Here is a 21,926-nt window from a genome sequence, read left to right as displayed (position 1 = left end):
TTGATTTAACCTACACTCCTTTGTACTTGCTGCAGTCACTGAATTATGCCTGTTATTGATCATGGGATGGAAGCATTCCCATCCGCTGGGCTCTGGGCCCTGGGAGGCACTGGCTCCCCAGCGGGTGTACGGAGCTCAGAAAGCATGGATGGGCTTGCAGGAGAGAAGCCCCTGCCAGATTGGAGAGGGCCTTCCCTTGAAGGAGGGCTGCTCAGCTTAGGCTGGGGGCCAGTTGCTTTCTCTTGGGTTGGCTCAGGCTCAAGGGGATTTGAATAAGGAGGAGTCAGCTGGAAATTTCCCATCCCATTCTGGGCCCGGGGAGAGCTAGACAGCAGGAGCTGGAGAAGGGTGATGTGGGGTCAGGGTTTAGAGCCTGGGCTTTGGTAGCAGCCAGACCTCGTTGGAATCCTGGCTTTACCAGCTGGGTGTTCTTGCGCAGGGTACCTATCCTCTCACATCTGTGGCATGGGGCTAGTAATCCCCTTATCATCGTGTGGTTGTGAGCACTGAGTGTGACCACTCATGTCAGAGCCCAGCCCGGGGCCAGCTCACAGGCAGCCCTTGGTCACTGGCTACCATTAATAACACTGCGGTGCCACTGAGACAGTAAGTCTGAACTTGGGAGTACAGTGTATCTCTTAGCCCTGACTCTGTTAACTTGTTTGCTGTATGATCTTGGGCAAGTCACTTAGCTTTTCCATTAAAATGGGGGTAAGGGTATCTAGGACCTTGCAAGGCTATTGTGAGAATCCCACAGGATCATGGAGATGGAAGAATTTAAATTGCAAGGTGCACCCAGTCACAATAGATACTATTATGGATGGCAAGAGGAGTCACTGCCTTAGATCCTCCTTGGCTGCCCTCTGCTGCAGTATCATGTCCAGACTGTTCTGCCTCCGACCTGCTGCTCCAGTCTCTTCATGTCACCTACAGTCTTGGGAACTAAGGGGACAACTCAGTTCTTGGAATTCATCTTTTTTTTTTTTGTCTTTTTGCCTTTTCTAGGGCTGCTCCCACGGTGTATGGAGGTTCCCAGGCTAGGGGTCCAATCGGAGCTGTAGCCGCCAGCCTATGCCAGAGCCACAGCAACGCGGGATCCGAGCTGCGTCTGCAACCTACACCACAGCTCACGACAACGCTGGATCCCCAACCCACTGGGCAAGACCAGGGATCGAACCCGAAACCCTATGGTTCCTAGTCGGATTTGTTAACCACTGCGCCACGACGGGAACTCCTAGAATTCATCATTTTTATCCCAGGACCTTTGCTCCTGGCATCCCCAATATGTGTAGAGTATCTTCCATCATCTGCCAACCTACTGATTCAGGCAGCACTTCCTGGGAGGTTTTTGTGGGTTTGTTTTTCGGTTTTTGTTTTTGTTTTTGTTTTTGCTTTTTAGGGCTGCACCCGTGGCATATGGAGGTTCCCAGGCTAGGGGTCCCATTGGAGCTGTAGCTTCCAGCCTACACCACAGCCACAGCAACTCGGGATCCAAGGCGAGTCTATGACCTACACCACAGCTCATGGCAACGCCAGATCCTTAACCCACTGATCGAGGCCAGGGATCGAACCGCAACCTCATGGTTAGTAGTTGGATTCATTTCTGCTGCGCCACAAAGGGAACTCCTCCCCGGGAGTTTTTTAAACAACTTTATTGGAGTGCATTACCTACCATCACATCTACCCATTTTTAGGCTATAATTCCATGACTTTGAGAAATTTCCTCTGAATTTTTGCCCAGCTTCCCTCATGAGGCAGAATCATATTCTCTCCTCTAGGCTATGCCCCTGTTGCCCTTGGTAAGTACTTCTGTGACAAATCACATCATACTTCAGTAGAGTGGGGTTTTGTTTGTTTATTTTGTTTTGCTTTGCTTTTTAGGGCCACACTCGCAGCATATGAAAGTTCCTAGGCTAGGGGTCGAATTGGAGCTGCAGCTGCCTACACCACAGCCACAGCAATGCCAGATTCTTAACCCACTGAGCGAGGCCGGGGATCAAACCTGAATCCTCATGGATACTAGTCGGGTTCTTAACCTACTGAGCCACAGCAGGAACTCCAATAGAGTGACTTTTTTGTTTTTGTTTTTGGCTGCACCATGGCATGCAAAGGTTCTTGGGCCAGGGATCGAACCCACACCACAGCAGTAACCAGAGCCACAGCAATGGCAACACTGGGCCCTTATCCTGCTGAGCCACCTGGAACTCCTAGAGTGGATTTTTTAAATTTGTGACTCCCGGAGTTCCCGTCGTGGCTCAGTGGTTAACGAATCCAACTAGGAACCATGAGGTTGTGGGTTCGATCCCTGGCCTTGCTCAGTGGGTCAAGGATCCAGCGTTGCCATGAGCTGTGGTGTAGGTCACAGACAAGGCTTGGATCCCGCGTTGCTGTGGCTGTGGTGTAGGCCAGCGGCTACAGCTCCAATGGGACCCCTAGCCTAGGAACCTCCATATGCCGCAGGAGCGGCCCAAGAAATGGCAAAAAGACACACACACACACACACACACAAAATCTGTAACTCCCACCTACTCTCCCCATGACCTTGTATCCCTAGCCCCTCACAGTGCCAGCATACAGGTGGGGATCTATTAATGCTCACCGAGTAGAGCCTTGCCTTGTGGGCACAGGACAGAGAAGGTGAGAGGGGTCTGGAATATGCACCTCTAATCTATCAGGATAATGATAAGAAGGTCATGATATACATGGTTTTAATTGAGTGTTCTAGGTGGTGATGTGCTTGTTTACAGAATTCTAATCTCAGCTGGAGGGGCCTGAGAGATTCACCCAGAGATTCTCCAAAACGGGCATACATCAGAAGTACTTGGAGGCTTTGGAGTTTGAGTCGTGGCACAGTGGTTAACGAATCCGACTAGGAACCATGAGGTTGCAGGTTCCATCCCTGCCTTTGCTCAGGGGGTTAAGGATCCGGCGTTGCCGTGAGCTGTGGCGTAGGTTGCAGATGCGGATCCCACATTGCTGTGGCTCTGGTGTAGGCTGGTGGCTACAGCTCCAATTCCACCCCTAGCCTGGGAACCTCCATATGCTGCAGGAGCAGCCCTAGGAAAGGCAAAAAAGAAAAAGAAAAGAAGTACTTGGAGGCTTTGCTCAAACACCGGTAATTAGGCTCCACCCTCCTAGTTCCTGATTTTGGAGGTCTGGGGTAGGCTTGAGAATCTGCACTGCTTTTTTTTTGCTTTTGCTTTTGCTTTTGCTTTTTAGGGCCACACCCAAGGCATATGGAGCTTCCCAGCTAGGGGTCCAATTGGAGCTGCAGCTGCCAGCCTACCCCACAGCCACAGCAACACTAGATCCAAGCTGTGTCTGCAACCTACGCCACAGCTCACAACAGTGCTGGATCCTTAACCCACTGAGCGAGGCCAGGGGTCAAACCTGCGTCCTCATGGATGCTAGTTGGATTCGTTACCCCTGAACCATGAGAACTCCAAGCATCTAACACGTTTCCAGTGATGCTGATGCTGCTGGTCCAGGGGCCTCAGTTTTAGAACCACTGCTTTACCCACCCCCCCTTATTTCACAGATGAGGAGCCCAAGGCCTGGAGAAGGAAGAGACCCTATTCCAAGGTCTGTCCCCGGGCCAGGACTGGAACCCAGCCCTGTCCTGTCCTATGTCCTTTAGCCACCAGTTCCTGTGCCCTGACCTCCACCTCCCACCCTGACCTCAGAGAAGCTGGATGGGGGTATGGAAGGTCAGGCAGGGCTTCTGACAGATGCTGCACAGGCCTGACCCCGAGCTGGGGAGGGGGGACAGCCACGGGAGGGGGAGCAGGTGAAGGCATGGGCCAGGCAGGCCTGGAGGAGGTGATGAGGACTGACAGGCCATTCTCACTGCAGTTAGTGGGGGGCAGAAACCCCCACGGCGGAGTCTCAGCTGCAGCCATTTATCTCGCAGGCCTGCCCGAGACAGCTGACAGAGGGAGAAGGCAGTGAGCCCCGCCGAGACCAAGGCTCCTTCCGCCGCGTGATTTATCTCTGAGCTTCATCTGGCAAACCTGCTGATGAAACGAGTCTCCTTTTCTCTCCGCCTCATCAATTTTCATTCTGATTTCATTTTCTTTTTCCGTTAGAAGAGCTTTGGCCTTTCTCCTTGTTTAACTGGTCTGTTCCCCATTTGCTCTGCCTCTTTCTCCTCAGCCACCCGGGGCCCCAGACCCTCTACCCAGGTACCCCCCACCCCCCGCCATGCATCCCTTGGTGCCTCCCTCACCATTAGTTCTGGGGTGCAAGCGACACAGTTGCCCTCTAGGGGCTCGCAGGCTGAGAGAGCAGGGGAGCAGCAGAGTGGATGTAGGTTCTTCCAGAGTAGGAGAAGGAGCAAGGGATTGATTAGTTGGGGGTGGGCACTGGGTGGTCAGGGGGAGGAGGGGGTTGTGCCAGTGTGATCTCAGAGATGGGAAGGAATTCCCAAGATACACAAGCAATGAAAGGGACTTCTAGGATAAAGCCCCTGCATGTGCAAAGGCACTGGGGCAGGAAAGAACATTGCTTGCCTCTCTCTGAAGCCTTCCCCCTCCTTCCACCTGCACTCAGCACCCAAGGATCCACTGTGTCTGATGGGCTGCAGGAAGGAACCTTTCAAGAATGCTGAGGGAGGAGTTTCCATCATGGCTCAGTGGTTAACGAATCTGACTAGGAACCATGAGGTTGCGGGTTCGACCTCTGGCCTTGCTCAGTGGGTTAAGGATCCAGTGTTGCCGTGAGCTGTGGAGTAGGTTGCAGATGCAGCTCGGATCCCAAGTTGCTGTGGCTCTGGTGTAGGCTGGCGGCTACAGCTGCGATTCAACCTCTAGCCTGGGAACCTCCATATGCTGTGGAAGTGGCCCAAGAAATGGCAAAAAGACAAAAAAAAAAAAACGCTGCAGGAGTTTCCGTTGTGGCGCAGCAGAAACAAATCCAACTAGGAACCATGAGGTTGTGGGTTCGATCCCTGGCCTCGCTCAGTGGGTTCAGGATCCGGTGTTGCCGTGAGCTGTGGAGTAGGTCACAGATGTGGCTCAGATCCCGTGTTACTGTGGATGTGGTGTAGGCTGGCAGCTGTAGCTCCAATTGGACCCCTGGCCTGAGAACCTCCATATGCTGCGGATGCGGCCCTGAAAAGGGAAAAAAAAAAAAAAGAATGCTGCAGTGTCTGTGTAGAACCCCCTCCCTGATTCTACAAAGGGCAGGGGGATTATACGGAGGGAGGTGGAAGAGGCTCATGGTCAGCAGCAGGGCTTGGCCGCCCCTCTGGCTTGGGGCTGTGGCCAGTATGGAACTCTGTGCGCTGCTGTCAAGCTGGGACATTTCAAGCTCTGCCCGGAGCTCTTGACTCTTCCAAGGAGCAGCTGGACAAATGCAGGAGCTGCTCACCTGAGCCAGGAAGAGTGAGCTGTTTGTTGGGTGAGAGTGTGTTGGACATTGGTGATCTATAAATGAACTGAGTTCTAGCGCTGTCCCGAAGCAAGAATCAGGACCTCAGTTGGAGGCCCGGGGAATGCTTAGAGTTGACCCATGTCCGTCTGGAAGGAAGTCAGCCTGAGATGCCTCCATTAGACGCCCCATGTCCGGCCATCTGGTGTGATCCCGGTAGATCCGGGGCCTAGAAGCCAGGGCTTATGTCTCACACAGACTGAGGCAGATGAAAAGAGAAGGGGGCTCTACGGAGTGCAGGCATCATCTCTTTCTGATTTCCCCCTGTGAGTCAGGCTCTCTTCCCACGTTACAGAGGAGGAGCCTGAGTAAGGATGCTTAAAGTCATACCTTGACCTTGATGCACCAGGATTCGGGTACAGAACCAACTCCAAAGCCCTCCTTTAAACTCCTAACCTCAGCTCTCAGAGAGGTGGGTGGAGGGTACAGGGTTTCCAGAGGAGGCATCTGAGGGAACTGGGGGCGGGGGTTGGGGGGGGTGAGGGTGGTATATCATAGATGGTGTGGAATCCAGAGGCGGCGATTTGAGGCAGAAGTGCCCTGTCCACCAGGGAAAGGGCTAAAGTAGCCAGGCCAAGGGAGCCAGGGCATGTGCCTACAGAAGGTGCTCCGGGGCAGCTGTGTGTCTCCTTCACAAGCTAGGAAGGGACCCCAAGGGCCTGAGCCCAGACTCTGGTCCCCTGGGCTTCAGGCGCTCTGGAGCAACCAGCCCCCTTCCTCTCGTGTCCTGCCTTTCCTTGCCTTTCTCTCCCTCCTTCCGCAGATGTTTTCTGAGTTCCTACTGTGCGCTAGGCTGTCGGCGGAACTGCTAACTTGGTGCACAATTCTTCCTTGGAGGGCCTCACCTTTTGGAGGGAGAGACAGACAAGCAAACAGCCGGTTTATGATGGGGGCGTTGCTGGGGCACCACGGGAGCCCGGCAGAGGTGTGGAAGGACCAGAGAAGGTTTCCTGAGCATGGGCAGAAGTCTGGCAGCCCATGGCAGTGGGACTCAGCCTGGCACTGCTCTCCATGCCCTGGTTAAGCTGGCTCCACTCCCCTGCAGCCTTTTTGGTGCAGTGCAACCAGACAGAAATGACTTTGTGTGCTACCCACTGGCACCCTCCACTCCTAATTAAGAAATAACGTGGCAGGCTCCCTTCCAGGCAGCAGAGCTCCAAGACCCTGTGCCCAGGGCTGGCCCAGAGACCTGGAAATGTAGATATTTCTTCCTGGGAATAAATCCCTTCTCTTCCGGGCCGGGAGAGGGTTTTAATTGGAACACTGACTTCTGTGTTGAGTGGAGGGCAGGAGTGGACAAGAGAAACATCATTCTTTCCCCAGGAGATGCCCTCCCATTTTCCTCCCTGCCCTCTTCCAGTCCCCTCACCATCCTCTGCTCTTGGAAGTCAGCTTCTGGCACCAGAATCAGGGAAATAGAAAGGGTTGGTGTAGGAGACACACCTGGGTTCACACACTTTAGTTCCACTAAGCTTGGGATTTCTCTTCTAAAAGGTACCTACTGGAGTTGCGGTCATGGCACAGTGGAAACGAATCCAATTAGGAACCATGAGGTTGCGGGTTCGATCCCTGGCCTTGCCCAGTGGGTTAAGGATCCAGTGTTGCCGTGAGCTGTGGTGTAGGCTGCAGACGCAGCTCGGATCCTATGTGGCCGTGGCTGTGGCGTAGGCCGGCAGCTTTAGCTCTGATTAGACCCCTAGCCTGAGAACCTCCCTATGCCTCGGGTGCAGCCCTAAATTAAAAAGCAAAATAAATAAATAAATGAAAGGTACCTACTTACAGGGCTGTTGGGAGGATGGGATACGGTACCTCAAGATACCAGCAAGGAGTCCCCGGTGGCTCAGCAGGTTAAGGATCTGGCATTGTCCCTGCTTTAGCTCAGGTCACTGCAGTGGCATGGGTTCAGTTCCTGACCAGGGAATTTCCACATGCCATGGACACAGCCAGAAAAAAAAAGAAAAAGAAAAAGAAAAAAAAAGAAAGAAAAGAGGCCAGCAAATAAAAATCTGGTACATAGAAATAGAAAGCACTCGGGGATGTCATATCTCCCCTCTGACACTTTGATTTATGTCATCCTTCCTTCCAGCGGTGTCAACTAGAGTTGAAGGGACTCACCTCACCAGAAGAGAGAGGCTCTGCAGAATCATTATTTTCAAGCTTTTATAGCTGCAACCCAAGGGCGAAAATGCCTGATTTTGCATCATATCCCTGTCTGTACACGTGTGTGTGTGTGTGTGTGTGTGTGTGTGTGTTTAAAATAGAGGGAAAAACTTCTCAAAACAGTGCTTAATCTAGCTACATACAATGCACTCTATTTTTCTGCTTCCTTTTTTTTAAATGCAGATTGTTATCCACTTTAAATTGTTTTCATGACCCACTAATGGGTTGCATTTCACAGTTCAGGGCTGAAGAAGACCTCCCACCCCTACCGGGAAAGTCTGCACCACACTAGGCTCTGAGATACAAAAATCAATAACAAACCATTCTTTCCTCCAGGAGTTCACCATCTGGTTGAGAACACAGGCTCACAGAATGACAATAAGGCAGGTGCTGTTACCGTAGAGGTTTGTTCGAAGACTCTCAGGCACTGCAGTGGGTGTAATCACCTTCCAGGAGGGCCTCCGGGAAAGGGTCACAGAGGAGGTGGCATTTGGGATGGGTTTTTCTGGCTGGAGAGGAGTTGGATAGTTGAAGCTGTGGAAAGCCTTTGCTGGTGGAGTGAGAGGTCCGAGCTGGGGAAGGAAATAGCAAATCCAGTGTAGCAGGAGCATGGAGGGTCTGGGGACAAGAATGTCACTCACAGGTGAGGAGGAGACACCAAAAGAGGCTATTGTAAGAATCAAGGAGTTCCCATTGTGGCTCAGCAGCAACGGACCCGACTCATATCCATGAGGATGCAGGTTCCATCTCTGGCCTCACTTAAGGATCCAGCATTGGAGTTCCTGTTGTGGCGCAGTGGTTAACGAATCCGACTAGGAACCATGAGGTTGCCGGTTCAATCCCTGGCCTCGCTCAGTGGGTTAAGGATCCGGCATTGCCATGAGCTGGGTGTAGGTCACAGATGCGGCTCGGATCCCAAGTTGCTGTGGCTCTGGCATAGGCTGGTGGCTACAGCTCCGATTTGACCCCTATCCTGGGAACCTCCATATGCCACAGGAGCGGCCATAGAAAAGGCAAAAAGACAAAAAAAAGGATCCAGCTTTGCTTGAGCTATGGTGTAGGTCACAGACAATGCTCAGATCTGGCATTGCTATGGCTGTGACTGTGACCAAAGCTGCAGCTCCAGTTCAACCCCTAGCCTGGGAACTTCCATAGCAGGTGTGGCTATAAAAAGGAAAAAAAGATTTTTTTAAAAAGAGTCAAGACAAGAAGTGAAAAGGGAACGTACGTGGTGAACACTATATTGAATGTGTGTAAGGTGGGAGAGGGATGGTCAAGATAGCGGAGGCTTCTGGAGTTCCTGTTGTGGTTCAGTGGCTAACGACTCTGACTAGGAACCACAAGGTTGCGGGTTCAATCCCTGGCCTCACTCAGTGGGTTAAGGATCTGGCGTTGCCGTGAGCTGTGTTGTGGTTCACAGACGTGGCTCAGATCCCGAGTTGCTATGGCTCTGGCGTAGGCTGGCAGCTACAGCTCTGATTAGACCCCTAGCCTGGGAACTTCCATATGCTGTGGGTATGGCTCTTGAAAAGACAAAAAAAAAAAAAGATAGCGGAGGTTTCTAGTCTTGGAGCCTGGTGGCTGGATGGCAGTTCTGCTTGACATGTGAGAGCAGGTTTGGTGGGAGATGTTGGGTTTGGGACAAGTTGAGTGGGCAGAGCCTCTGCTACAGCCAGGTGGAGGGGTCTGGGGCTCTTCAAAGTGAGCCTGGGCCCTTCCTTCCTGGTCACTCTCCCATTTGTCCTCTTGCTTGGTGCCCCAGGTTCTGTAATAAGAGCATCTAGGGATCTGACAGTGGAAAGTGGACAGCAGTGCTGCCCCAGGAGGTGGCCAAGACTCAGCAGGGCTTTGGGGAAGGGCTGCCAGTGGTGCATGGGGCTAGGAGCTCATTCTGCCATCTTCTTGCCTCAAGGCAGTGTGGCACTTGCAGGCCCAGGTCTTAAGGATTCCAACCAAAGAGGGGACCCTGAGACGCAGAGCAATTTCTAGATATGGGAAGGATAAAACAATAAAGAGTAATAAGAGGAACTGGCCTCCCTTCCTGGAAATCACTGATTAAGTGTGAGACCCTGAGAAGCTAGATGCACTGTCAAGCAGCAGGATGAATTAAGTGAATTCCAAGTCTGAGGTTCTGAAGTTCCCTAAACCCAGAGGCAACTATTTCTAAAGATCCTGGTCCCAAGGTGTGATGGAGAAGGAAGGGAAATTCTCGGTTTAAAAGATGAAACTGGGGAGTTCCCTGCGTGGCTCAGCGGTTAACGAACCCAGCTAGGATCCATGAGGATGCAGGTTCAATCACTGGCCTCGCTCAGTGGGTTAAGATCCGGCCTTGCTGTGAGCTGTGGTGTAGGTTGCAGATGTGGCTCAGATCTGGCATTGCTGTTGCTGTGGTTTAGGCCAGCAGCTGTAGCTCCAATTTGACCCCTATCCTGGGAACCTCCATATGCCGTGGGTGGGCCCTAAAAAGAAAAAAGATGAAATTGGGAGTCTCTGCTGTGGTACAGTGGGTTAAGGATCTGGCATTGTCTCTGTGGTGGTGCGGGTTCAATCCTCAGCCCTGTCCAGTGGGTTAAAAGGGTCTGGCGTTTCTGCAACTGTGGTGTAGGTTGCAGGTGCAGCCGGGATGTGCCCCTGGCCTGGAAACTTCCATACGCCCCCAGTATGGGTATTAAAAAGGTGCAGGCGGGCATGAGGGGAGTTCCTTTTGTGGCTCTGTGGGTTAAGAACCTGATGTTGTCTCTGTGAGGATGCAGGTTTGATCCCTGGCCTTGCTCAGTGGGTTAAGGATCTGGCATTGCTGAAGCTGGGGCGTAGATGGCAGATGTGGCTCAGATCCAGCATTGTTGTGGTGTAGGCCAGCAACTGCAGCTCACATTTGACCCCTAGCCTGGGAGCTTCCATATGCTGCAGGTACGGACGTAAAAAGAGAGAGAAAAAAAAAGATGAATCTTATGGGTAGTGATAGACATCAAGACAGTGGTTAACTCCCAGTGGGGGCTGGGACATTGACAGGGAAGGGCAGCCCATAGGAACCTCAGGAGGTCTGTCAGTATTTATACTTGCCCTGGGTAGTAGTTGTACTGATATCTACAAATGGAGAAATTCATCAAGCTGCACACTTGGGATTCATACCGTTTATGCAGTCTCCTGTACGGGTGTTGTACCTCAGTAACAGAAAATTTCCTGCAAAAGGTGGGAAATGAGAACTAGGGGCTAAGATGAGATGAAAGGCAATGGGGAAGGGGGCAGCGAAGTTAACTAATAGGCACATCGTAGCCCTGGCATCCTGGGTTCCTCGCAGCAATATTGTGAGAGGGTCTCATCCCCCATTTCCCAGCTCAGGTCACCTACCTTTGCCCAAGGTCACACACAGTGAGCGGCAGAGCCGGGCTTAAACTCTGATCACAGAGCCCAGGCTCCTTCCGCTCCACCACTCCTTTGCATGAGTTATTTATGGAATTCAGATTCTGGAAGACTAGATAAACACCGAGGTCTCGTCCAGCTCTGAGGTCCTGGTTGTCTGTGATTAAATGAGAGGTGGGAGTGAGGGGCCATGCTCACCTCCTGGGAGGAGCTGGAGGCCAGGTGTACAGATGGAGCCCTAGCCTTCCCTCCCTCTGCATCCCCCCACCCCGTGCTTATCTGCCAGTGAGGAGGCCGGAGTTTATCAACGCTACACTCAATTATGCTGCCCATCTGTCTCCGCAGCTCTGGGGGACCTGGCTCTGCAGCGGGCTGCGAAGGCCAGGCAATCGATCACTGCCCCGCTGCTCCTCCCTCGGGAGGGCTCGCAGCTCAGGGGGCCTGGGCTCGGGGGGGCCTGGGCTGAGGCTGCCAGTGAGAGGAGGGGACAGGAGGGGCGGAGGAGAAAAAGACCGAATCCACCCACCACTTGGAGGAGCCGCTGTCAGTTATCGCCCCGGAGGCGGGACTGTGCTGGGGGCGGGGCCAGAGACAGAGGGACGCGAGAAGAGCAGGTCCTGCTCCTGAGAACAGCTTCTCCAAAATTCCTCATTCAGTGCTTTGCCAAGGGTCTTAGTTTAATGGGAGGGGGGAGGGTATAAGGGATCAATTCCATAGTTTCTGCTAAATCCAGGGCGGCTGCCTGGAGGAGGTGGTTCCGTCGGGGCTTCCAAGAGAAACTTTGTTCCTGGAGTGGGCAATCTTGCTTCTCTGATGGTGGCCCCAGAGCTTTTCGTCTCTTGTCACAGAAGGCTGTGACTCCAGCGGTCCCTGCACAAAGAGCGGGTCTGAAGGTAGGCTGAGGTCTGTGTGCAGTCTCCTGGCTGTTTGTCCCTGTGGTTCCAGGCCAAGCCACACATAGAGGAACAGTGTCTTCCCCGCGTTGCCAGATGGAGTTGCTCTAGCCAGAAATCAAGAAATGGTGTCTGAGGGGTCCCTTTGGGTAGCTGTGGAGGAGGAGGAGTGGAGGACCAGGTCACCTCTGAAGGAAGTGGCACCTAAAGTGGGCATTTTGGGCCACCAACCCTGCCATCTGCCAGGCAGTGAGCCTTGGCTGGGCTGCTAAGGGCACGTTATGGAGTCAAAGACCCGAGTTGAAATCCTGACTCCACCACATGAGAAGCTGTGAAGCCTCCACAAGTCACTTAACCCCTCGGTGCCTCAGTTGCTTCCCCTGAAACATGAGACTGAATTATCCTTGCTCTGCCTGCGCACGGGGCTGATGGGAGAATTACCCGTGTCACTCTTTGTATCCACTCCCCAGTCCCTTCTGTGTGCTCGATCCCACACTGGGCGCCGAGGGGACACAGAAAGCATGCAACACATGACCCCTGCCACAAGGAGCTTGAAATCCAGTTGGGGAAAAGGTGCCTGTGATAGTCTGAACTCCCTCTCACCCTGAGAGATGATAGATAAAAGACAATTAGCTTTCTCTGCCGCTCTCGGCAGAAATTGCTAATCAAGCCTGCGTGAGTGGGCCATGTGCAAGACAGTCGTAAGTGGTGATGGCAGGTGAGTGGGCAGCTCTGAATTCTATCCTGGAAGGGGGCTGCGTGCTCAGCAGTGAGGAGGAGGACTTGCCGGGTCTTTGCCAAGCCTTGGGACCAGAGGTGCGTGCATGTGTACTTGAGTCATCCAGCCGCGGCCCGTCTCTGCATGCTGAGCCCCAGCCCTGGGCTCCTGGCTGAGGGGCAGGAGCCCTGGCTCACCTCCCAGCCCAGCCGCAGGGGCAGGGAGGAGAATGAGCCTGGGGTGGAGGGGAAGGCGTGTCTCTGGACATGGTTTTTGGTATGTGTGTGTGTTATTTGTAAGCTTGATTTTCTTTTCATATATGACATTTTCTTTATGCCCAGATTTTAATTGTGTGGGGCTTCTGCTTTTTTCCTTCTCTTTCAGACAACAAGAGACCTCTTATTTGTTGAGGGGGAGGTGCATGTGTGTTATTTGGACCCTAGAAATTAACTTTTAAATGGCTTCTTGCGGAGTTCCCATTGTGGCGCAGTGGTTAACGAATCCGACTAGGAACCGTGATGTTGCGGGTTCGATCCCTGGCCTCGCTCAGTGGGTTAAGGACCCGGCATTGCCATGAGCTGTGGTGAAGGTTGCAGACGCAGCTTGGATCCTTTGTTGCTGTGGCCCTGGCGTAGGCTGGCGGCTATAGCTCCGGTTGGACCCCTAGCCTGGGAACCTCCATATGCCGTGGGAGCAGCCCAAGAAATGGCAAAAAGACAAGTAAATAAATAAATGGCTTCTCGCTTCTCTCCATACAGTTGAGCATCTGGAGGACGAAGGTGCTAGGACAGGTGTTGGAGGAGTGATGCCTGGGCCCAGGCAGGGTCTGAAGCCCTTTTCCAGCCACCGCAGCCTTTTCTCCCCTAATCATTTTGCATGTTTGGTGCTGCCAGAGTGGCACCCTTAAAGACAGGACGTTTTCTCTATTTCTGCTCACAGCTCCCCGTCTCACCTGGGGGGCGACCCTGAGCCCACAGGGGGCAGGCTTAATAGGGGCTTGTTGAACCCCGGGATCCCACTTCTATCCCCTCTAAGAAGTCTGGAGAGCTTCCCAAGCCAGGGGGATGAAGGGAACTAGCACTTATTGAGCTTTCTCTGTGTGCACCCCACTCGGCTCCTTTAATCCTAATGACATCCTCATTTTTTTCATAAGGAGCAGATGCTCAGAGAAGTCAACAGCTTTTCCCAGGGTGCTCTGGGAATAATAGTACAATCTCTTCACTAGTGGGTTCTGTTGTCTCGGGTCAGGCCTGGGCAGGAGGCAGGGGCTTCTGGTACATTACATACGTATGGTAAGACAGCAGACCTAGTTCCATGACGGGCCCATCCCAGGACTCACCTGGTGCCTCTCCACCCGCATAGCCCACTGCAGAATCCCCAACCCGCTTCCCGACTACCACGCACCAGCCTGGCTGGCCGAATTCCCCAGGCTCCCCTCTGCCCATGTACACAGGTGTGCATGCGTGTGTGCACGTGTGTTTGTTTGCCCTGAGCTTTAAGTGTCAGTGTACACACACTCACCCCCACGAAAACCTCTGTGCATTTTAAGTCATGTTGTTTTTCCCACCTTCAGAAATAGCTGCAGAAGAAGGTGGGAAGCAGGCGTGCCGCTCCCGAGCTCGATCGAGGGAGGCCTCCTGCTGCTCCCCTCCCAGCCCCGGCGTCCTGGAAGAGGAATGAAGTGGGCAAAGAACCCCCCTGGCCAGCTGAGAGGCATTGGCCTGGGCAGTGGAGGGGACACAGCTCCCACCTTCCCTAGCTCCCTACTGGGAAGTCATCTCCTCGAGGGGCAAGAATGGGCACCCAGTCTGCTGCTTCAGCAGCCAATATGGCCCAGAGTGCCAGGGTGGGCTCGGGCCAGTTCTGGGGGCCAAGAAGCACAGTGTAAATGGCACAACCTCTGGATTCCTGTGTCCTGCCACTTACCAGCTGTGTGGCTTGAGCCAAATTCCTTAACCTCTTCCAAACCTCAGTTTCTTCTTCTGCAAAATAGAGGTATTAATGCTTATTTGTAGACTCTTTATGAGGAGTAAATGCTTTTTTTTTTTTTTTTTTTAATGGTCTCACCCTCGGCATATGGATGTTCACAGGCTAGGGGTCAAATGGGAGCTCCAGCTGCTGGCCTACACCACAGCCACAGCAACACAGGATCTGACCCACATCTTCCGACCTACACCATGGCTCACAGCAACGCCCCATCCTTAACCCACTGAGCGAGGCCAGGGGTCAAACCTGCAACCTCATGGTTACTAGTTGGATTCATTTCTACTGTATCACATGGGAATTCCTATGAGGAGTAAATGAGATGTCTTTGATGAGTCCTGGCAAATCACAGGTGTTCAATGACAGTGCCCTCCCTGGCACCTGCAGCTGGAAAACCTCCTCAGTCTGACCTCCACTCAGGAGTCAGGCCAGGCCCAGAAGGCCTCCTCTCTCCCCCGTCTTGGTTCTAGGCTAAGGCTGGACCTGCCTCTTGGGTGAGGTAGCCTGGCCAAGGGTTCTGCTAGAGAACCTGAATCGATTGCCCATACCTGGGAGGGAGGAATAACGATGGCTTGGATTCTAAATTGATCCCTGGGACCACAGAGATCGATTTAAACCCTCACTGGACATCTGCCCTGGGCTACAAGAATGGTAATGAGCAAGACAGGTCCCCAAGTGGGGAGACAGTTCCACATGATGTGATCCGGGCTGTGACCGAAAAAAGCATGGGGCATTGTGAGAGCATAAGGCAGCCCCCTTAGCCATCCAGGAATGGGGAAGGTGAAGCAGCTTTCTGTAGGAGGTGACTGACTTTAAGTTGAGTCTTGAAGAACAGGTGGGAGTTGTCTAGAAGACAGTGAAGAGGAGACAGGAGGTGGGGGTTGGGGGAGGGCGGTCAAGATAACTTCAGCCTGAAAGGTTGGTCACAGTGTGGGTCAGTGGGGTGGCAAAAGCCAGAACTAGCTAAGGCCAGATCACATAAGGTCTTACCTGCAGGGCTGAGGAGTTCACAACCCAGGCTTCTTCTTCTTTTTCTTCATTTTTCTTTTTGTGTTTGTTTGTTTGGCTGTGCCTGCAATGTGTGGAAGTTCCCAGGCCAGAGATCAAACCTAAGCCACGGCAGTGACAATGCTGAGTCCTTAAACCACTAGGCCACCAGGAAACTCTCACACCCAGGCTGCTTAACCCCACCACCCCCTCCTGGCAGCTCAGACACACTTTTGGGAAAGGGGAAACCCCCTCCTCTAGGTAGGGAAGTTGGCAAAAATCAAAGCTGTCCCCCACCCCAGGAGAGCCTAAGCAGACACCAGATGACCCCATACTCACTTCCCTACCCTGTCTTGGTATGGGGTCAGGGTCACTGCCTTTCAACTTCCAGAATTCCGGGAGCTCACCCTGGAATTCAGAAGCTGCATTTGTTTCTAGCAGCCTCTACGCACCTGGCTCAGAGGGATACCTGAAAACTCCTGCTTTATTTCCCATTTACTCAGTGAGGGAGTGGGGACAGATGAGGAAGGTGGGAGAATCTACTCCATGTCTCTCTGGGCTCAGAAGGACTCTGAAGATGACAACCATTCCAGCCATCCCCTCTCCTCCACACACACACACACACACACCTTCCCTGAGTTATTCTGGAAGCTTGCAAGGCTCACTCTCTCACTCCTTCCCTAAATGCTCATAGCCACTTACTCCCCCCAGCAGATGGAAGAAAAAGACAGTAAAGCCTGACTAAGGACAGTAGGGCAAAATCCCGCAGCCGTGGCTCTGACCCTGTCCGTGCCTCTCCGCTCCTGTGGCCTCTTGAGTCAAACAAGGGAGACATGGGAGGAGTGAGCAGACTCGCCTTCTCACCAACTCCCTAACTCTGCATCCTCTTCTTCCAGGACCGCTCTGATGGCGCATGGCAATGAGTAAGCAGACCCAGCACCAGCGGACAAGGATGGAGAGCCGCACCCCGGGGGGCCAAAAGTAATGCCCACCCAGCCCTGCGTAGAATGACTGCCCTAGGAGGGTGGTTCCCTGGGCCCTGGCAGGCCTGCTGACCCTCAGCCTGCAAATTGCTAAGAACACAAGGACTCGAGACTCTTCTTGTGGAGGGTCCCCTGCCCCGCAGCTCCACCATGAGGCTCCTCGTGGCCCCCCTCTTGCTAGCTTGGGTGGCTGGTGCCACTGCCGCTGTGCCCGTGGTACCTTGGCGTGTGCCCTGCCCGCCTCAGTGTGCCTGCCAGATCCGGCCCTGGTATACACCCCGATCGTCCTACCGCGAGGCCACCACTGTGGACTGCAATGACCTATTTCTGACGGCTGTACCCCCGGCGTTGCCTGCCGGCACGCAGACCCTGCTGCTACAGAGCAACAGCATCGTCCGCGTGGACCAGGGTGAGCTCGGCTACCTGGCCAATCTCACAGAGCTGGACCTGTCCCAGAACAGCTTTTCAGACACCCGAGACTGTGACTTCCGGGCCCTGCCCCAGCTGCTGAGTCTGCACCTGGAGGAGAACCAGCTGACCCGGCTAGAGGACCACAGTTTTGCAGGGCTGGCCAGCCTGCAGGAACTCTATCTCAACCACAACCAGCTCTATCGCATCGCCCCCAGGGCCTTCGCTGGCCTCAGCAACCTGCTGCGGCTGCACCTCAACTCCAACCTGCTGAGGGCCATTGACAGCCGCTGGTTCGAGATGCTGCCCAACCTGGAGATCCTCATGATTGGTGGCAACAGGGTGGATGCCATCTTGGACATGAACTTCCGGCCCCTGGCCAACCTGCGCAGCCTGGTGCTCGCGGGCATGAACCTGCGGGAGATCTCCGACTATGCCCTGGAGGGGCTACAAAGCCTGGAGAGCCTCTCCTTCTACGACAACCGGCTGGCCCGAGTGCCCCGGCAGGCGCTGGAGCAGGTGCCCGGGCTCAAGTTCCTAGACCTGAACAAGAACCCGCTCCAGCGAGTGGGGCCCGGGGACTTTGCCAACATGCTGCACCTCAAGGAGCTGGGGCTGAACAACATGGAGGAGCTGGTTTCCATCGATAAGTTTGCCCTGGTCAACCTCCCTGAGCTGACCAAGCTGGACATCACCAACAACCCCCGGCTGTCCTTCATCCACCCCCGCGCCTTCCACCACCTGCCCCAGATGGAGACCCTCATGCTCAACAACAACGCTCTCAGTGCCTTGCACCAGCAGACAGTGGAGTCCCTGCCTAACCTGCAGGAGGTGGGTCTCCATGGCAACCCCATCCGCTGTGACTGCGTCATCCGCTGGGCCAATGCCACGGGCACCCGCGTCCGCTTCATCGAGCCTCAGTCCACGCTGTGCGCCGAACCACCAGACCTCCAGCGCCGCCCAGTGCGGGAGGTGCCCTTCCGGGAGATGACGGACCACTGCCTGCCCCTCATCTCCCCCCGCAGCTTCCCCTCCAGCCTCCAGGTGGCCAGTGGAGAGAGCCTGGTGCTGCACTGCCGGGCGCTGGCTGAACCGGAACCTGAGATCTACTGGGTCACTCCAGCAGGGGTTCGACTGACGGCTGCCCGGGCAGGCAGGAAGTACCGGGTGTACCCCGAGGGGACCCTGGAGCTACGGAGGGTGACAGTGGAAGAGGCAGGGCTGTACACTTGTGTGGCCCAGAACCTGGTAGGGGCTGACACTAAGACGGTTAGTGTGGTTGTTGGCCGGGCTCCCCTGCAGCCGGGCAGAGACAAGGGATGGGGGCTGGAGCTCCAGGTGCAGGAGACCCACCCCTATCATATCCTGCTGTCTTGGGTCTCCCCGCCCAACACAGTCTCCACCAACCTCACCTGGTCCAGCACCTCTGCCCTCCGGGGCCACGGGGCCACTGCTCTGGCCCGCCTGCCACGGGGTACCCACAGCTATAACATCACCCGCCTCCTTCAGGCCACGGAGTACTGGGCCTGCCTGCAAGTGGCCTTTGCTGATGCCCACACCCAGCTGGCATGTGTATGGGCCAGGACTAAAGAGGCCACTCCTTGTCACAGAGCCTTAGGGGACCGACCTGGGCTCATAGCCGTCCTGGCTCTCGCCATCCTCCTGCTGGCAGCCGGGCTGGCGGCCCACCTTGGCACTGGCCAGCCCAGGCAGGGAGTGTCTGGGAGACCTCTCCTTCCAGCCTGGGCTTTCTGGGGCTGGAGTGCCTCCTCAGTCCGGGTGGTGTCAGCCCCACTGGTCCTGCACTGGAATCCTGGGAGGAAGCCACCCAGGTCCTCAGAGGGGGAGACACTGTCACCACCATTGTCACAAAACTCCTGAAGCCCAGCTTGTTCTCAGCAGTAGAGAAGTAACTAGGATGACTTTTACCAAAAGGGAAGCATTCTGGGCCAGATGCCCTGCCAGGAAAGTAACATGGACCCACGTGCTTGAGGCCTGGCAGCTGGACCAAGACAGCTGGCTTTGTGGCTCCTGGGGGCGCTCTGCAGCCTCTAGAAAGGCACCCTTACCTCCTGGGGCTCCTCCGATGCCTTTCAGAGGAACATCTCCAAGGAACAGGAAGGACTCTGGCTAGAGCCTCCCACCTCCCCAGTTGTCTGTGTGCTCAGAGGCTCCTGGGCCCCTGCCTGGATGTCCCCTGCCCGTGTCCCCAGGCCCTTGGCCCACAGGATGCACCCCTCCGCTTCTCTGTCTCTGTACAGTCTCAGTTGCTTGCTCTTTCCCCTCCTGGGCAAGGGCTGAAGGAGGCCACTCCTCTGTTCCTTGGGGGCTGCTCCCAAAGCGGATCCCCAGCTGGATCTCAAGGACGTTTGGGAGAGGGATGCCCAGGAACGCTCTGAGGTTGACTTTCTATAGGCCATTTTGTACCTTCGTGGAGAAATGTGTCACCTCCCCCCAACCCAATTCACTCTTTTCTCCTATTTTGTAAAAAATAAAAATAAATAAGATAACAATAATAAGGGGAGGGAAGGAAACGGAAGGAAAATAATCCTTTGAATATTGAGTGTCACTAAAGAGCTCTCTGCTCTGAATCTCTTCAAAGCCTGACACTGATGGAGGGAGGGCCTGGGATGGGAGAGGAGGGAGAAGAAAGAGGGGGACATGGTTCAAGAGGACATGGTTTTTCCCTTTAGGTTTGAATTCTAGCCTCGCCAGGTGCCTCTGGGCCTGCTCCCCGGAGGGTCCCTGGAACTGAGCTGGAGAGCGGTGGGGTGGGAGTAGGGGGACAAAGTGCAGGAAGGGCTGACAGGAGGGGAAAGAAAGAAGGACAGGATGGAGTTCCCATCGTGGCGCAGCAGAAACGAATCCGATTAGGAACCATGAGGTTGCGGGTTCTATCCCTGGCCCTGCTCAGTGGGTTAAGGATCAGGCATTGCCGTGAGCTGTGGTGTAGGTCAAAGATGCGGCTCAGATTTGCAGATGTGGGTCGGATCTGGCGATGCTGTGGCTGTGGTGTAGGCTGGCAGCTTCAGCTCCGATTAGACTCCTAGTCTGGGAACCTCCATATGCTGCAGGTACAGCCCCATGAAGACAAAAGACAAAAAAAAAAAAAAAAAAAAAAACACCACACACACAGGAGACAAGAAGGGAAGAAGGTGGGAGAGACAAATGGAGGAAAACCCAGAGATGGAGAGAGTGGAAATTTCCATCACCGAACATTGTCACCCCTTCTCTTTCTGTGATAAGCAATTAACATGCCAGTGCATAGGAAACACTTCCCAGCCTATTTCTAATTAAACAAACCCAAGAGGCAGAGTCATGCAGAGAATTGCAAATCATCAAGACAGCAAGAACTTCAGCTCACTGGGGCAGGAGGGGTGGTGGGGTGATGGAGGGTTTGGGGAGGGGAGGGCTGAGGGACAAGAAGATTGCTGCCTTTATCTTTCCGGTTCATTTCAGAATAATTTGCCATGAGCCTGGTTTGCCTTTGCAGTCTTAAAAAAAGGGGGGGGGGGGATTAACTTCTCAGGACCAAACGTGAAAAGGAATGTCAGTTGGAAAAACACTAGAGCCAGGGGGGGAGGGGGCTGCCATGAGCAGCCAAGGGGTGGTTCCAGAGCAAGAGCCTGCTGGCCCAGAGCTCTTGTTTCTGAGTTGGGTCTCTTGAGACCAGAAAGATGCAGCGTGTGAACCTGAGGGCTCCTGTGCTACAGATACATGTAGCCGACTTCTTGGAAGCCGCTCTAAGCCACCCTTGAGATTGCAGGTGTATTCAGAGGTGGAAGCCAGACCAGTAAGCAGAGCACCAGGGCCTATGGAACCTAGAAAGAGAACACTCACCCCAAGCCCGAGGGGGATGCTCCTCTGTTGGTGGGCACAAAGAGAGCAGGGTTCTCTGAAGACCTTCAGCAAACAGCCAGTTTGGTAACCTGCTTGGGCCGGGGTTCTCACACATCAGCCTGCATCAGAATCACCAGATCACAGACAGCTGGTTCTAACCCCAGATCTAGAGCTGGCTGGGGCCTGAGAATGTGCATTTCTGGCAAGTTTTCAGGTGATGCTGCTGCTACTGCTCTGGGGACCACTTTGAGAACCACGGAGCGCCATCCTGTGGTGGCTAGAAGGTTTCACTCCTGTGCCCCAGCAAGTTTATAGACAGAGGGATAGGTTATGGCCCCATGAGATGCTTGGGGGAGAGGCTGCAGAATGGTCCCTAGGCTCCTCCCCCTTCTATTGGTGGGCTGCTCAGCCCCATTTCAAAATGTACAGCCCACTGCCCTGCAGTCAGCAGGCTCCACCCACATGTGCTCTTTCTCATGGGCAACTTACATGTTCTTTAGGGGAAAGAACTGGGAAAGTTTGGGGACCATCGCAGTCATGTTCCGGTAGCCATGCCAACCGACCAGGCCTCGCCTGTGGCATCCAGCCTGTTCGCCATCGGTGAGGGTTGGATTCATCCTCCATGATCCAGAAGCGCTGTGGGGTAGAGGCAGGGCAGAGCCTGTGCTGATCACGGAAAATCGGAGTCAGAAATCACCGTGACTGATTTCAATCAGAAATCAACCTCTCCTGTCCAGGATGATGGGCAGGTGCTGCCTTTCTTGACAGGCCCATGTGGCAAGGAGAATCCTGGTGTTGGTCCCTTAAATAAGCCCCCAGGGCCTCATAAAGTCAGTAGAACCCTGCGACCCTCTCTCATCACCACCTCCCCTGCTACCCCAGAACTCCCCTAAGAGTGCTGGGCTCTATCCCAGCAACCCAAAAGGTGACCCCAGCACGCCTTAGATCCTATAAGTGCAAAATATGTATAAATGTGCCTGGTATTGGCGGATGGAGAGGCTGGAAGATAGAAGCCATCTTTGCAACCCTCCTTTCGTGTAGCCTCCTCAGCTACAGGCAGGAAGCTGTGAGCCCTGCGGAAGGAGGTGCCATTCTGGTTCCCCGTCTCCATGTCCTCAAGGGCTCCCTGTGCAGTGGTGCTGACAACTGCCCAGTCATTGGAAA

General features: G+C 54.2%; 1 protein-coding gene across 1 annotated transcript in view; it reads left to right on the top strand.

The window, feature by feature from the left end:
- LRRN2 (leucine rich repeat neuronal 2) overlaps positions 1–19,453 on the top strand; it is a 75,679-nt gene extending 56,226 nt beyond the window's left edge. Inside the window, exon 2 of the mRNA XM_047753806.1 lies at positions 16,428–19,453. Coding sequence (XP_047609762.1) covers positions 16,665–18,803 — 2,139 coding nt within the window. The 5' untranslated portion in view covers positions 16,428–16,664 and the 3' untranslated portion in view covers positions 18,804–19,453. The remainder of the gene's footprint in view (positions 1–16,427) is intronic.
- The last annotated feature ends 2,473 nt before the right edge of the window (positions 19,454–21,926 follow it).

This window comes from Phacochoerus africanus, chromosome 11 (genome assembly GCF_016906955.1).
Source record: "Phacochoerus africanus isolate WHEZ1 chromosome 11, ROS_Pafr_v1, whole genome shotgun sequence".
NCBI lineage: Eukaryota > Metazoa > Chordata > Mammalia > Artiodactyla > Suidae > Phacochoerus > Phacochoerus africanus.
Note: the sequence above shows the minus strand (reverse complement) of the source record. Positions and strands in the feature narration are given on the sequence as shown.